The 16,419-nt window shown below is 43.6% G+C and overlaps 2 protein-coding genes across 3 annotated transcripts in view; one reads left to right on the top strand and one right to left on the bottom strand.

The window, feature by feature from the left end:
- Positions 1 to 8,160, top strand: part of RAF1 (Raf-1 proto-oncogene, serine/threonine kinase) — a 37,900-nt gene extending 29,740 nt beyond the window's left edge. The window contains exons 11-17 of one of the 2 annotated variants that reach the window (XM_006758290.2): positions 2,525 to 2,609; positions 3,353 to 3,529; positions 4,604 to 4,650; positions 5,893 to 6,011; positions 6,417 to 6,548; positions 6,686 to 6,820; positions 7,107 to 8,160. In XM_006758290.2, the coding sequence (XP_006758353.1) occupies positions 2,525 to 2,609; positions 3,353 to 3,529; positions 4,604 to 4,650; positions 5,893 to 6,011; positions 6,417 to 6,548; positions 6,686 to 6,820; positions 7,107 to 7,250 (839 nt within the window). In that variant the 3' untranslated portion in view covers positions 7,251 to 8,160. The remainder of the gene's footprint in view (positions 1 to 2,524; positions 2,610 to 3,352; positions 3,530 to 4,603; positions 4,651 to 5,892; positions 6,012 to 6,416; positions 6,549 to 6,685; positions 6,821 to 7,106) is intronic. The other variant, XM_015560382.1, reaches the window with a different exon arrangement.
- MKRN2 (makorin ring finger protein 2) overlaps positions 8,061 to 16,419 on the bottom strand; it is a 15,495-nt gene continuing 7,136 nt past the window's right edge. The window contains exons 6-8 of the mRNA XM_015560383.1: positions 14,768 to 14,878; positions 9,651 to 9,795; positions 8,061 to 9,479 (exon numbers count right to left, since the gene is read on the bottom strand). Of these exons, the coding sequence (XP_015415869.1) occupies positions 9,342 to 9,479; positions 9,651 to 9,795; positions 14,768 to 14,878 (394 nt within the window). The 3' untranslated portion in view covers positions 8,061 to 9,341. The remainder of the gene's footprint in view (positions 9,480 to 9,650; positions 9,796 to 14,767; positions 14,879 to 16,419) is intronic.

Below are 16,419 nucleotides of genomic sequence, written 5' to 3'. Positions count from 1 at the left end.
TTGTTTTGTTTTTTGGAAAACTGTTCTTTATATGAGTTGAACTCCATTTTCCCATAGCAGACTGATTGCCTATCATGGAAATTCTTAGAATATTTACACGTAAATGAAGTGGGGTCATATAGAGTCTCTGGTTTCAGTGAGAATTTACAAATAATCTGTTATTGTAACTGTTCACTGTAAGCTGGCTGGCAGATGCATCTCTGTGGGAGCCATAGGACTGTCTTTGACCCTGTTCAATGACTTGTATGAAGACTCAGGTATTGTGGGTCTCACACAGAGTTGTGATATATCTTTGGATAATAGAATTTAGAGAGATGGGTGGATTTGAACGGGCTGTGATGATGGAACAAAGAAAATAAGAACTTTTAATTATCCCTGTTAACTCTTCCAAAAAATGGAGGCTAGAGGTGAAGGATGATCAGCTGACTACCAGGAAAGTGAGTCACTGTGAGCAAAGCTTTGGCTCCCAGTGAATCCTCTGAGCTCTAAGGTTGCATTACAGATTAGGTCTAAAATTGGTGCCACTGGGTATGAGTTTAGTGGCAACTGGAGCATGTCTGGAAGAAAGCTGTAAAAAAGGGAAGGGCTCATGAACTAGGAAAGTCCTGAGGAACAATACAGCATCTCCCTAAGCCCTCTTCCTGCACCCCACCCTGGCCTGTCCCTTTTAAGCTCTGCCCAGTGCCTGGGCAAGCAGTACCACCATCTCCTAGCCCTGCCACTCAGTTGGCTGCCACGTGGATCATTTTACCTTCATAGGGCTTCTTGCCTCCACCCCCTCCTTTCTATTCCCATGCCACTACTGTGCCTGCATCTTAACTGGGCTCTTGTAGCAGACTCCTTCCTGGCTTCTCTCCTATCCTGCAGGTGCCCAAATCCCATGCTAGAGTTTTCTGAACACAGCTCATATTTCTCTCACCGCTCCCCTCCTTACCTTACCTGTTCCTCACACCTTTCTTGGCTCAAATGCTCCAAGATGCGCAGTTATCCTAATCCTACTCAGTCATAAGGAACTTGAGGTTGGGGCTTCATGGTTTACTGGCTCCATCTTCCTAGATAGAAGGCAGCTCTGAATATAGTGTACATCTCCCATCCCAGGTCAGCAGCAACTTCACAGGCAGCCCCGGCCCCTTGGTAAACACTGGTGCCAGTGAATTGGATGAAAGCCTGTGTGGAGGCGGCTGTTAAGTGGGGACTTTAGTTTTAGTTGATAAAACCAGAGATCACAGTGCAACAGTTGGGACCTGTCACAAGAACTATCTACCAGTTGGTGCTCCCCAAAAGTGAAGTAAGGAATGCTCCAACAGAGGTTGCAAGGATCTGATGTGCTTGATAGGTGGAGGAACTATCACTTCCAAGGTGCCATTCAACTGACTCCTACTTTATTTGATCGCCAGAAGGCTGTGTTAAATTCATTTGCCATGAAGTCTGGGTAGTATAATTTCTATGATAAATATAAAAGCATTTTTGAAATTGGCTTCTAAATTGGTAGCACATATAAAGTAGAAATGATCCATGGATATTTCTAAGGTAATAGAAAGAGGCTCACAGTGATTGATAATGAATAACAGTAACTTGATAGTATTTTGGTTAGAAGTAGCCATTGGAGTCAGACTGGGAGTTCTATCTTATCTTGATTCCAGCACTTTGGTTAGTGGCTATAAACTTTTTCTGTAAAATGAGGATAACAGTATGTATGTCATAAGGCAACTGTGAGGATTAAATGAAACAATGCCTGCGAAAACACACACCGTGCCAGGAAGGATATAGTAAGCAATCACTATTAATCGTTAGGAATTCTGTTTAAAGGTATTGAAAGCAAAGGAGCTTAATTTCAATATGTATCTTTGAATTTGTACAGTGGACCATTTGAGGTCTCATTGAAATGTGGCTGCTAAGTTTAACAACTGCTTGCTAAATAGCCTCCTTCCTAGCACCAGCATTTGGCCCCAAAGATTCAGTATCTGCTGGGCCATTCATGTCCACCCACTGATGTCATCCTCACAGGCCCAGGTTGTGTGACCTGTCACACATGCCCTTATCTCAGGAAGCCGGGCTTCTTAGGAATAGTTTAAACCAAGTCTGTTCAATCCTATGGGGTGGTATGTATGTATGTATGAATATATTTTTATTGATTTCAGAGAGGAAGAGAGAGAGAAACATCAATCACGAGAGAATCATTGATTGGCTGCCTCCTGTAGGCTCCCCACTGGGGATTGAGCCCGCAACCCGGGCATGTGTCCTTGACCAGAATTGAACCCGGGACCCTTCAGCCTGTAGGCCAATGCTCTATCCACTGAGCCAAATCGGCCAGGGCTTGTGGGGGTGGTATTTAAAGGATAGTAGTGTAATCTATGTAACTTTTTTTTCAGCCACTTGAATAATTTAGAATTTTGCATATTTGTTCCATCTTTCTAGGTATATGATTTTTGAATAAATGATTCACTGTATCTCAAAACTAGGGTCTATGAAAAATAAAGTAAGATCATTCAACTGATTATACTGACTACAAACTAATTTGCAGGAGACGTTGCAGTAAAGATCCTAAAGGTTGTTGACCCCACACCCGAGCAGTTTCAGGCCTTCAGGAATGAGGTGGCTGTCCTGCGGTGAGTACAAAGCTGGCCTGTCTGGCCCCCCTGGAGTGGCAAGGGTGGGGACTGGTGGTGGTACACAAACCACGGAGTAAGTGGGCTTACATGGTGTAGACCTGTCTCTGAGCTCTATGGCTGGGACTGGTGGTTAGTGAGAGTTCACTGTGGAGGCCTGTGGTTCAAACTCCTCCCTTTCAAGTGAAAGGGAATGGAAGGTTTCCTTCCCGCTTATGTGGTTGTCAAACCTTTAGAATGAGCAGAACGCCTCCACTGCTTTAGGTCTCTGGGCACACTATACTCAGTAGCCCAGGTTCTGTTTCTTGAGTTTTGGTTTGAGGTAGGGAGAAATAGGTTCCATTTCACATTTATTTTCATGAGGTCTTTCTTATGGCCAAGTTTTCTAATTCTGGATGGCAAACCTTCAGCTTTCAAATCTGAGTCACTATTTAGACTTGTAGCAATAAGCTGGATGATGTTGAATTCCACCAATGAGGGCTCCTGCTAACCCCTGTGGGGAGAATCGGGAATGCACAAAGATAATGTCCTTTCTACAAACAAGGCCAGCAGTGAGGTGAATCGTGAGTCTTGGTGGGCTCCTTTGACAGCTCAGAACACCAAATGGATTGTTTCGCCAGCCACCCAGATTGTAAGCACGGGTGGTGTCAAGAACATACAGGATTTGCTGTCAGTGAGGAAGCAGAGTAGATCTGAATCTGAAACAAGGGATAGTTCATAGTCTTCTCTCTTCCCTCCTCCAGCAAAACACGGCATGTGAACATTCTGCTCTTTATGGGGTACATGACGAAGGACAATCTGGCGATTGTGACCCAATGGTGTGAGGGCAGCAGCCTCTACAAACACCTGCATGTCCAAGAGACCAAGTTCCAGATGTTCCAGTTGATTGACATTGCCCGGCAGACGGCTCAGGGAATGGAGTGAGTAGATGGCCTGATGACTACAAAGTCTGGGGTCCAAGCATCAACTTGTCCCTAAATCAGGATTAGGAAAAGCCACGTCTGTTAAGTGATTTCTGTGATATTTTGGCACAGCTGAAAATAAGCCTCTGGTATGGGAATGACACTTTCATATTCCTTGTCCAAGCTGAGGCCGCTGTCTTGGGACTCAGATTCCGTTTTCAGCCACTGCCCTCGAAGTCCAGCCACCCAGCCTTACAGCTATGGGAGTGGGCATCAGATGTCACTTTTAGGATAATGCTTAAAGGTCATGCTCAGTGCCCCCATTACATACTACCCTTTTGTGTCTCTGTGTTCGACACATTTCTTTGTGAAAGGTGTTTATTCCTTCCATTCGTGGCTAGCCCAGAGCAGTGCTTCTGAAACTTTTCCTCTGAAGTACCTTATGTGGAGGAGTGTGTACTCCTCATTCCACCACATACCTGGGAGCTTAAGCTAAGCTGTGTTTGTAAGTGCTATAGAAAAGCTCATTTTCTACCTTACATTTTAGGAAATAACTAGCACAATTACTTTTTAGGAAAAAATTAAAAATATTATTCACATATCGTCAAATTCACCCCTTTAAAGTGTACAACTCAGTATGTGTTTTTTAAAAAATATATTCAGAGTGGTGCAATCATCACTATTTTAGAATATTTTCAAGATATAACATGAGATCCTTTGTGTCTGGCTGCTTTCACTGAGCATGTTTTTGAGAGGTTCATCCATATTATAGTATATATCAGTACTTCATTCCTTTCTGTGGCTGAGTAATATTCCATTATATGGATATTTGCTTCATTTTATTTGTTAATCAGTTAAGGGGCATTTTGGTTGTAAGAATTACTTTTTGGTTAAAATTGATGCTTAAAGAGTTGCTCCATTTTGCTATAGTCTTTACCTTCAGGGTAAGGCACGACGTGGCCCTGTCTGACCATCGCAGGCCCATCCCTGAGCGTGGCTCCACTGGGAGCCAGGCCTTCAGGTGGTTTGCTTCTTAGTAGTAGTTGGAAGCTGCTTTCTAGCCATGCCCCTTACACTGTTTTCCCTTCACAGCTACTTGCATGCAAAGAATATCATCCACAGAGACATGAAATCCAACAGTATCCTTTGGTGGTTGTTTGACTGCTTAGTTGTCAATTTAGGAAAACAGGGAGACTGTCATTTCAAAGTTATCTCAGCAAAAAGTGACCTTGGAAAGATTTCCACAAGAGTGAGATATGTGTTTGGGTTATGCGTGAAATAGGTTTAGTTTTTTTATTATGCTGTTTATTACTAAATTTAACTTGGGGGGGGGGGTCTTTTTTGTCTTGTTTTTTCCCCCCTAGTTTGTGGATTGTGTGTAGCTTGTCAGAACATAAGTGAAGCCAAATGTAAGATTTTCAGAATTACTACTTGTAATTGTGTTTTAAATGTACAGAAATAGTTTCCTTAAAGGTTATTAGAATCAATTCTATCCTTTCTAAGGTTTAATGTGCTTTTGTAGAAATAATGAATTAAGGTATTTTTCACACTTACAGACATGAAATGTAGCAGTTTCACATCTCTCTCCCTCTCCCACCTTTCCTCTTGGAAAGGAGTGTAACATTACAGTTGTAGTTCTGCTTCTTGGCCATGACAGGCATGACAGTTGTGTTGAGTTTGATTATGGGACATGGCTTATTTGGGGTACATGTATGGAATACTTTTTAGTGGTTTTTGGGGGACCAATACATTATGACATGAAAGCAGATACCAGACCTTAAGGTGGTGTGAATTACTGGGCATCAGCAGATCACAAGGCAGCCTTAAACTGCCTGACTACCCAGAAATGAGGTGAGTTTGGTTCTGATTTTGAAGTCATCAGGTGCTACCTGTTCTAATGAGAAATGTCTTAGGACATTCAGTATTTATTGAGTGATTTGCTATATTGTTATCCATGTGCCATCTGAGGGCAGAATGCTGGGAGAAACGAATGTAACAAATCAGCAGGTCATGCACAGCTCTGAGGTGCACCTGCAGTCTTAAGTCTTGCGGTTTCAGGCACCTACATTATGTGGGAAGGTCACAGGCCAGGGACCTGGCACCTAGATGTGTAAATGGGGAGAAGCAGCAGGGGCTAAACAGCCTTGTTTTGGGCTGGAGCCAAATAATTTTGCACTCCAAGCATTCTTTGCATGCCTTCTGGAAGAAGGGGCATTTCAAAAGTACTTTTTAAAACTTTGGAAACCCTAGCAAATCCAGTGCAGAGCAGGTTTGGGGGCAGATGGGAGGTGGAGAGATGCTGTGCTAGTAAGAACTTTGGTAAGTTTTTCAAAATTAACTTGACCAGTGTTTTGAAACCAGAGTCCTTAACAAGCATTGAGATATATTTCTCCATGAAGGCCTGACGGTAAAAATTGGAGATTTTGGTTTGGCAACAGTGAAGTCGCGCTGGAGTGGTTCTCAGCAGGTTGAACAACCCACCGGCTCTATCCTGTGGATGGTGAGGAGGCATGGCTTCACTAGGAGGGTACAGGGAAGAAAGGGTGCCCTGCAGGTCTGTGTGCAAAACTTAAAGCGTTTCTCCACATTTCCCCCAAGTCCAGGCCACCTCATTGAGACTTTCTGTATCAGACAGCCTGGGGTGAATTTGGGTTTCCTGGAAGAAGCTGGTGATGAGAACCATGCTGAAGCACGGAGCTTGGAGGAGTTAGGTGAAAGGAAGTGCTAGATCCCAGAGACTAGGATTTCTGAGCTCAAATTAGCCAGCCCCTGAGGGTGTCAGGGGGGCCCTTTAGGGAAGAGCTATAGAGGACAGAGGACAGGAGTCTCATACCCAATGGAAGGGATAGTTTGGCCCCTGGGTGTGCTGGGTGCAGATGGTGAGGAATGCACTTTGTCCCTGTAGGCCCCCGAGGTGATCCGAATGCAGGATAATAACCCGTTCAGCTTCCAGTCCGACGTCTACTCCTACGGTATTGTGCTGTATGAGCTCATGACAGGGGAGCTCCCTTACTCTCACATCAACAACCGAGACCAGGTACGTGTATTGCCAGTAAAGGGCCCAACTTGCTGTGGAAGCTCCTGGGCCTCCTGCCAGTCTGTGCAGCTGTAGAGTTGGAAGTTGCTGCTTTCAGTGTTAATCACCCATTCACTCAACTGTTTTCTTTTCCTTAGATCATCTTCATGGTGGGCCGAGGGTATGCCTCCCCAGACCTTAGTAAGCTATACAAGAACTGCCCCAAAGCAATGAAGCGGCTTGTAGCTGACTGTGTGAAGAAAGTTAAGGAAGAGAGGCCTCTTTTCCCCCAGGTAAGACTCAGCTCAAAGGTGTTGGACCTGATTAAACTGAAGCAGTTTTTCATGATGGAAGTATGATGGTGGGTTGTTTTTTGAAGACATTTGTACACTGTCTATAGACGCAAGCTGGTGGACCTTTTTTAAATTCATGGCAGTTAACTGGTTAAACAGGGAAGGGCTGGTGTTCTCCACAAGATGTTACAGGTGGGGTGATAACAGCTTGCGTCTTTGGATTCCTAATTGAAAGCTGCTGCTGTGGAAACACCAAGGCCCACACCATTTTGTGGCTCTGTTTCAGATCCTGTCTTCCATTGAGCTGCTCCAGCACTCTCTACCGAAAATCAACAGGAGCGCTTCTGAGCCATCCCTGCATCGGGCAGCCCACACCGAGGATATCAATGCCTGCACACTGACCACGTCCCCTAGACTGCCTGTCTTCTAGCTGACTTTGCACCTGTACTCAGGCCACCAGGGCAGAAAGGGAAGTCAGCAGGCACCATCTTTCTGCTCCCTTTCTATGGGAGCAGAGTTTGTTTTCAGAGAAGCTGCTGCTAAGGACCTTCTAGACTACTCACAGGGCCTTACTTCATGTTGCCTTCTTTTCTACCCTTTCTGGTCCTGGGAGAAGGAAGCCATTTACAATGCTGGTTTCTCCTGCTCCCTACTACCTGCATCCTCCATGCTCATGAGCTGAGCCTTCTCCAAATTCACCAGTGGCTGCTGATGGCAATATATGATCTGGGACCCTGGCCATCGGCTAGACAAGTACTTTTAGGGCAAGAAAAAGCACTTGGAGGGAAAATGAAGGTAGGCAAACCAGCCATCTTGGGGGAACACGTGGATTTTGAGTATCAGCTCCTATGTGGAATGCTTATCACAGGAAGGACTTTCTTCAGAGATAGTGGTGAGTGGTGTGGCGCCAAACAGGTAGTTTTGCACATAATGAATGCACCAAACAGCCCAGGACTGTCAAGACCATGGCCGCCTAAAGGAGTCTGCTTTGGTACTATGGAACTTGAGTTTGGGGACCTTCCTTTTTCATGGAGGTCTCCAATGCATTGGGATGGTTTTCCAGAAGAGGTGCCCGGCCTACTCCTTCCAAGTCTCGCTCTCTCAGGGAGCAGTCTTCCATCATGCTGAATTTTGTCTTCCAGGAGCTGCCCCTATGGGGTGGGGCCATTGGCCAGCCTTGTCTCTCAACAGTCATGTCATGTGTATGCAAGGAAGCCAGGAATACAGGTTTTCTTGATGATTTGGGTTTTAATTTTGTTTTTATTGCGCCTGACAAAATACAGTTATCTGATGGTTCCTCAATTATGTTATTTTAATAAAATAAATTAAATGTAGGCTTACTGGCTGTTTCTTCCTTTTAGAGTAATATTAAGCTCACAGCTTGAACTCTCCATTTGTTCATCCTTTCTGGAACAGGACTCAAGAAGCATGAAATGGGCCCAGAGCCTCTGCTAGGAATGAATTTAATTCAGCCTTTGCCTGTGTTGTCACTAAAGAGTTAACTATAAAAATTATGCATAAAGCACTCTAAACTCAGGTAAGAATAGATCTTTTTTTTTCTACCCACACTTTAATACATTTTACAAAATATTTGATATCTATAACTGTTTATAAAAATAGGTAAATTCAGACTTAGAGTTTGTTCTGATTCACAAGATTATGCTCCTTCAATTTAAAATCACAACTGATGATAAAAAGACATGCTTAGGACCACTGCTGGGTCTGGACCAGTTTTTTTACAGGTAAGACTGACAGGTTGGGCAGGTGGCACATAAAAAAGCACGTGTGTACCACGCCCACAGGGGAGAGCTAAGGACATGTTTTCCTGGAGGCACATGTGCAAGGTTTCCTCCAATTGTGGCCACAATACTAACCAGAAATGAGGGGCTGTACTCCTGATCTATCACCTCATACATCCTGGTACTTCAAGAGCCCCCATTACAAGGAAGAAGGTTTATACTTTGCTTACTGACTATGTAACAGTGAGACGCCTGCTCTGATCTGGGGCACTAAGGCGTGCAGTGCCCAATTTTTGTTTCTGGAAAAGCCCTGTATAGATCAGGTTTTGACCACACACTAAAGTACTATGGAAATTCACTATAAGGAATCATTTTTAGGGATGAAGAATCCTTTGGTAAGAAAAATCTGCGTTAGGGGCAACTGCAAGTTGATGTAGTGTCTAGGGAGCTAAAGCTCATGAAGGATAGGAGCCAAGTTTGTTTTAAAAGCAATCAATCAGAACTCAGTCTGGCTGTTTAGCTGGTCCCCCCGAGGAGCGTGAGGTGTAACTAAGATATCAGCTATAAAAGTAGTGATTCCATATACTTGTTAGGTTAGCTTTACATCCTTCACTCTTCTCATGGCTGTAATAATAGAGAATGGATGAGAGCCCAGGTTAAATACAACCCCACTCAAATCCAAGCAACACACTACCTGGGGCTGCAGTAAAGGAAGCTCTGCACACCCTACTTGGGAAAGGCTCTGCTGGCAGAGCCCAAGATGCAGGGGCAACCATCTATCTTCAGGGTTCTGACGACTCCACTCCAGACAGGTGCATGAAGAGGTCCCCAAGCTCTGTCATGTCGACATCTTCAGTGTTGGGGACATGCTGGCTTTCTCGGTTCTCGATGAAATCCCAGAGGCGCACTGAATTGAAGAACTGCAAAAATAGCCAGAAAATATGCCTGGTTACTAAAAATGACAATATGGAGGCTGAGTAGCTTATTTTTCTTTTGTCTATTTCTGGTTGCCCTATTAGAGAAAACCTCAGGAGCAGTACCTGGAAATGCCCACAGTAAGTGTGCCTGACTAGAGATGGCAAAGTCCTTACCCTCACGGTGCCTTCAGAACTGAGCTGTTTCCGAGGTTTCTCAGGCTCTGCTAGCCGCCCATCAGGGTAAGCGTGGCGGTAAAGACATTTGCTTCCAAATGGGCAGGTCCCCTTGCCTTGCTCAAAGTACTTACAAGCTTTTTTTCTGAAAAACAGAAGAAAAAATCCAAGATGGTGGGAGAATCTAGGGCCTACAATGCTAGGATTGGGTCAACCTCATGTTATAGGGAGGGAAGCTGAAGTTCAGAGAGGTTGGGATGCTGACTTCCAAGCTGGATAATACTGGTATTCCCACTGTGACATACACCCTCAATACAGAACTTAACCTGCATGGGTACCCCACTGTTTTGTGCCTGCAGTGCTCCAAAAAGGCCACAGGAAATACAGACTTTATTATTCATTCCTCTGGACCAACTGTCATGGGCTCCAAGGTGCTGAGGCTGGGCTCCCTGCCTCAGTTTAAGTCCCCAACAGGAGATCCACCCAGGGAACTTTGCTGTCCTCTGGGCAAGCAATGGTAGGAGTCACGGGTGTGTGTGTGTAAGGGAAGGGGTGAATTTTAGCAGCTGCTTAAAGTTACAGGTCTCATTCCAATTTTCCTTGGTCCACACCCTCTAGCGTTCTTTAAAATGCACAAAATACAGGTATCAAAAGTTAATTTTTTTCCTATCTTTGCCACAGACCCCTATGTTAAAATTAAAACATTGCAGACGGATCATGAGAATTCTTGTGTTTTCTGTTCTAAGCCTTGTGGCCAATCATGAGAATTCTTTAAAAAGATATTAGCTTGTAAGAACATGTAATAAATAACTTTAAAATGCAGTGGGTGTTTAATTGTAAAGCGGGCCTTTAGCATTTACGTGGAACGTTTTTGTACTCATTCAATAGAAGCTTATCTGGCCACTGGGTAAAGCCGGCAATAGAACTGCTGGTCCGCAGTGTGTTAGGAACCTCTGCTCCTGAGGAAAACCGCAATCAGAGAATTCGCATTTCTTGTTGCTCAAATGAAATTCTCACAGACGATCCTAAGTTAAAGAAGAGGAAGAGAGCCCAATAACCCAGAGGGTTATCGGGGGTGCTGAGGAAGGGAAGTTGCAGAATAAAGCCAAATCACCGCAGAAAGTGTGGGCTGCTGCCAGGGGGCAGCCAGGATATGTAATGGTGGCAGACGACAAAGAAGGGGGACTCCCTGACTCGGGTTTCTCAGTGAAAGACCAGTGGTGAAGGGCACTTAGACCCTGACACCTCTTCACAGAGGGGAGGGAACTACCTTGCTTGCCTGGGCGCTACTCCCACCAGGCCTGATCCCAGGAGAGGCGGCCGGGGAGTCGATTCAAGCAGAGGTGTGTGATGAACCCGACACCTTCCTTGGTCCCCCTGCCCCTGAGGTTCTGAGATCTTGAAATGACTGCTCAAGCAGTGTGTTCTTACCAGAGTTAGTTGGACACAGGCTTTAATAAACATCTAATTCAAAACTATTCTCTAGTTCCTATTCGCAAAATAACTGCTTTTCTTTCTCCAGCCTTTTCTGGTCACCAAGGACAAAAGTCTCCAGATCATTCTCACTCCCTTTGTCCTCAGCACTCATATTCAACTATTATTTCTGCTTACAGAACAACTCCCCAACAGACCTGTCCTTTCAATTCCCACACTGTTGAAGCCCTTAGGGGTGCCATGCTCTGGTGTCTGCCTGTCAGTCAAAAAAAATTTCTTAACTGGCCTCCCCTCCCACCAGGTTCCAACCTCTACCACAGAGGAGCATCTCCAAATAGTAGGTCACCTGTTTTTCCCTCCTTAGACTTGACTCTAGTCCAGCCGTGGGCAAACTACGGCCCATTTGAAATGAATAAAACTAAAAAAAAAAAAAAAAGACCGTACCCTTTTATGTAATGATGTTTACTTTGAATTTATATTAGTTCATACAAACACTCCATCCATGCTTTTGTTCCGGCCCTCCGATCCAGTTTAAGAACCCATTGTGGCCCTCGAGTCAAAAAGTTTGCCCACCCTGCTCTAGTCTGTCCCCTATTATCCCTGTGGTAGGTCCTCCCAAATCCTTCTACATGCCTCTTTCAACCTCAGTGATCACTTCCACTGCTCCCCATCCTGCACCCATGTCATTCTGTGCACCCACCCCCAACCTTCTAACACACATGGAGAGGCTATTCAAATTTCAGGTTTCTCTGACACTCCTACCCAGGTGCAACCTCTTGTGACATATGGCTTGGGCCTCTCATGAAGAATTTATCACCAGAAAGCCTGTATCATAGTTGCCCTTTTGTAATTTTCCATGAAATTATATTTACTAATCTATTCCATAGCCCCCACTGGTGTTACCTTGAAGGTGCCTGGTATGTAGTGGGTACTCAGTGTTTGTGGAATGCATAAAAACACCGATATCAATGGAAACAGGCCAGGAAAGATCCAAACAACAATAACGAGAATTTCTGAACATTTCCAGCAGACCTCCTTCCTACCCTCTGCCTTGCCACTCCTGCCCTCTGGTGGACACATGGTAACATCACATGAGGAAAAAACCAAGCCTTTAGTAATTAATGTACAACTTAAAAAGGAACCTATAGCCCTGGCCGGTTAGGCTCAGTGGACCTGCGGACCCCGAAGGATCCTGGGTTCGATTCTAGTCATAGGCACATGCCTGGGTCACAGGCTCAATCCCCACTAGGAGGCATGCAGGAGGCAGCTGATCCATGATTCTCTCTCATTGATGTTTCTATCTCCCTCTTTCTTCCACTCTGAAATCAATAAAAACATTAAAAAAAAAAAAAGAACCTTTAGGTAACATAGTTTTGCCTTTAGGAAGCTTCTAGACCTGGCCCTCTTGCAGATATCTAGAAATAAACATTTTTAAAAACCCTGAAAGTACTGGAGGATGAACAGCAGCAGGAGGACCCTCTAAGAGATTAGACACCAAGAAGAAGGGCAAAGAGGTGAGTTATCTTTATAGAAAAAATAGCGTTTAGCCAAGAGCAGGCCACAATTGGGTGTGTCTATGAAACTGCCATGGAAAAACCCAGTCCTGGCCTGAAGAAACAAAAGATAACTGGAAGAAACCAAAAACAAAAAAAATTAGGTAGAGAAAATATTTAATAACCAAACTTTCCTAAATTTGGTGAATGACAAAAACTTATAGATTCAGAGAACGAGCAGCATAATATGAAGAAAACGACTCCTACATAAAATATATAACTGCTGAAACCCAGAGGAAAACACTGAAAGAAATCCTAGAGAAATGATCTGAATTACTACTGACTTAGAAACTACAGGGGACAATAAGCTCCTGAACACTGGTCTTGCCAGTAATCTTTATGGATTTGATACCAAAAGCAAAGGCAACAAAAGCCAAAAAAATAAACAAGTAGGGTTACCTCAAACTAAAAGCTTCTGCACAGCAAAGGAAACCAACAAAATGAAAAGGCAATCTACTGAATGAGACAAAATATTTATAAATCATATCTGCTAAGGGTTATATCCAGAATATATAAAGAACAAATATAACTCAGCAGCAACAAGAACAATCCATTTAAAAATGGGCATAAAAGGGGGGAAAGGGGTTAGAAGAGATGAACCTAAGAACTTACATGCATATATGCATAACCCATGGATACAGACAATATAGTGTGGTGAAGGCCTGAGGGTGGAGGGAGGTGTATAGGAGCAGGATGGAGGGGACCAATGAGGACCAGCCAATCAGTGGTTCTCTCCCTTTCTAAAATTAAAAAATAAAAAGTATTGTTTGTTTTAAAAAGAGATAAGAACATCAATGATGAGAGAGAACCATTGATTGGCTGCCTCCTTCATGCCCCACACTGGGGACTGAGCCTGCAACCCAGGCATGGACCCTGACCAGGAATCGAACTGTGACCTCCTGGTTCATAGGTAGATGCTCAACCACTGAGCCATGCCGGCCAGGCTTTAATACTTTAAACAATAAAGACAAAACATTCTTGTTACTACTTAAAGTACTAGTCTAATTATGACTTTTTAAAATATATATATTTTTTATTGATTTTTTACATAGAGGAAGGGAGAGTGATAGTCAGAAACATCGATGAGAGAAACATAGACCAGCTGCCTCCTGCACATCTCCTACTGGGGATGAGCCCGCAACCAAGGTACATGCCCTTGACCAGAATCAAACCTGGGACCCTTCAGTCCACAGGCTGTCTATCCACTGAGCCAAACTGACTAGGGCAAATTATGACTTTTTAAAGAAAGATAGATTTTTATAAGTGCTTCGCTCTTGGGGAGAGAAAAGCAATGTCCTATGTACTTTATTTTTTTATGAAGCCATTTCATTTATTAATGAAGTTAGATCAGAACATACAAGTGAAAATAAATATCTAATAAACATAGTTATATCTGACTTCATGAGAATATCATGAGTGAAATAAAGATTTTGGAGTCAACATGTAACTATGTACTTCTTTTTTGAAACTGCAACTAAAGTCATATTAACTTGGGGAAAAAAATAAAAATGGGCTGAGGAGCTAAATAGACATTTCCCCAAAGAAGACATACAAATGGCCAACAGGTCCATGAAAAGATGCCTGCACATTGCTAATCAGCAAAATACAAATCAAAATCACAATATCACCTCACACCTGTTAGAAGAGACATCGGCCCTGGCAGGCATGGCTTAGTGGTCAGAGCATCAGCCTGCAGACTGAAGGATTGTGGGTTTCTGGTCAAGGGCCTATACCTGGGTTGCAGGTTTGTTTTCCAGCCCCAGTTGCATGCGTGTGGGAGGCAGCCAATCAATGTCTCTCTCTCACATCAATGTTTCACCCACCCACACTTTACTCCCTCCCTTCAACTCTGTTAAAAAAAAAATCAATGGAAAAAAATATGCTCGGGTGATATAATCACAAATAAAAAGTCAACCTCAGCTTAAAAACGAGTCCACTGCATCATGGCTTTGCTCATCTCTGCATCTGCAAAGCCTAGCATGATGCCTGAGAGAAGGAAGAGATTCTGAGTGGCCGCAGGCTCTCAAGACCACACTCTCAGGGGGAAGGGGAGGCTCTGCAGGCGGTGGCAAAGACCAAAACAAGAACCAAGGCAGACATCAGGATCATGCCCAAACCCAAAGCACTTACCCCATTCCTTGTTTGAAAGCTTCAATCAATTCGTTCTTCTTATTCTGATCTTCTACCCAATACACACTTGGAATGACAAACTCTGATATCACCCGGCATTCTGGACAAGATCTGAAATAAGAATCAGTTTAGTATGGAACCGATTAGGTTACAAATCCTGTGCACACTACACTCTAACCCCTTCCTCAAACGCATGACCATTCCAGATGTTTCCTAACCAACATATTTACTATTAAAAACATGTTTTTCTCAACAATGAAAAGACCAATTTTAAAGTGGGCAAAGGATTTGAGTAAGCATTTTGGAGAAATGCTGAGAAAGCAGAGAAAAAGATGCACAATATCCTTAGTTATCAGGGAAATGTAAATCAAAGCCACAATAAAATTACTTCACACCTACTAGAATAGCTACAATCAGAAATAAAGACAATAACAAGTATTAATGAGTATGTGGAGAAACTGGAATTCTCATACATTGCTGGTGGAATGTAAAATGGGTCAGCCACTTTGGAAAATAGTCTGGCAGTTTCTGAAAATGTTAAATATAGTTACCATATGACCCAACTACTCTACTAGGTATCTACCCAAGAAAAATGTTAAATATAGTTACCATATGACGCAACTACTTTACTTCTAGGTATCTACCCAAGAAAAATAAAAACATGTATCCATAAAAAAAACTTGTATACAAATATTCATAGCAGCACCACTCACAATAACCAGAAGATGGAAACAACCAAATGCCCATCAACTGATGAATAGATAAACAAATTGTGGCTATCCATACAAAGAGATATTTGGCCATAAAAAGGAATGAAGCACTGGTACATGCTATAACATGGTTGAACTCTAAAAACTCCATGCTAAGTGTAAGAGTTAGCCAGACACAAAAAGGCTAAATAGTAGAAGACTCCATTTATTTGAAATGTCTAAGATAGTCCCACAAGACAGAAAGTCTTAAAGTAGTGGTTGCCAGGGCTTGGGAGTAGGGAGGGGCTGGGCAATGACTACAAATAGAGGTTTCTTTTTGAGATAGTAAAATATTCTAAAACTACATTGTAGTAATTAATGGTTGTACAAACTCTGCGAATATACTATAAACAGTAAGTTGTATACTTTTGTCTCAATAAAGCTATTATTTTACCACACAAATGTGTGTAAATTTAGGCAAGTTATTTGAGCTCATACCTGTTTGCTCATCTGTAAAATGAGGAATATTGTAGGGCCTCTGAGAGAAGTATAAGTTAGTGTGTGAAGAATTTTTAAAACAGTCCACAGCATGCAGTGACTTCTAAATGATTTAGCCCTCTCCCGCACCTTGTCCCACTGTAGAATTTAAGAATCCTGTGTTGTTATATGTCAACTAGAGGCCCGGTGCACAAAAATTTGTGTACTGGGTGGGGGGAGGGGGGGTCCCTCAGCCCAGCCTATGCCCTCTTGCAGTGTGGGTCCCCTCGGAGGATGTCCACCCCAGTGGGGACCCTCACCCCATGGAGGTTTGGCCAGCCTAGGGAGGGGGCTGATGCCTGTTTTCAGGCTGGCCACACCCCCTTTAGGGTGGGGGGGTCCCACCTGGGGGCTTGGGTGCCAGTCTGGATGAGGGGCTGAGGGTCGTTTTCAGGCTGGCCAAGCCCCCCCAGCCAAGGACACCCC

This window comes from Myotis davidii, unplaced genomic scaffold (genome assembly GCF_000327345.1).
Source record: "Myotis davidii unplaced genomic scaffold, ASM32734v1 scaffold73, whole genome shotgun sequence".
NCBI classification, from domain to species: domain Eukaryota; kingdom Metazoa; phylum Chordata; class Mammalia; order Chiroptera; family Vespertilionidae; genus Myotis; species Myotis davidii.
Note: the sequence above shows the minus strand (reverse complement) of the source record. Positions and strands in the feature narration are given on the sequence as shown.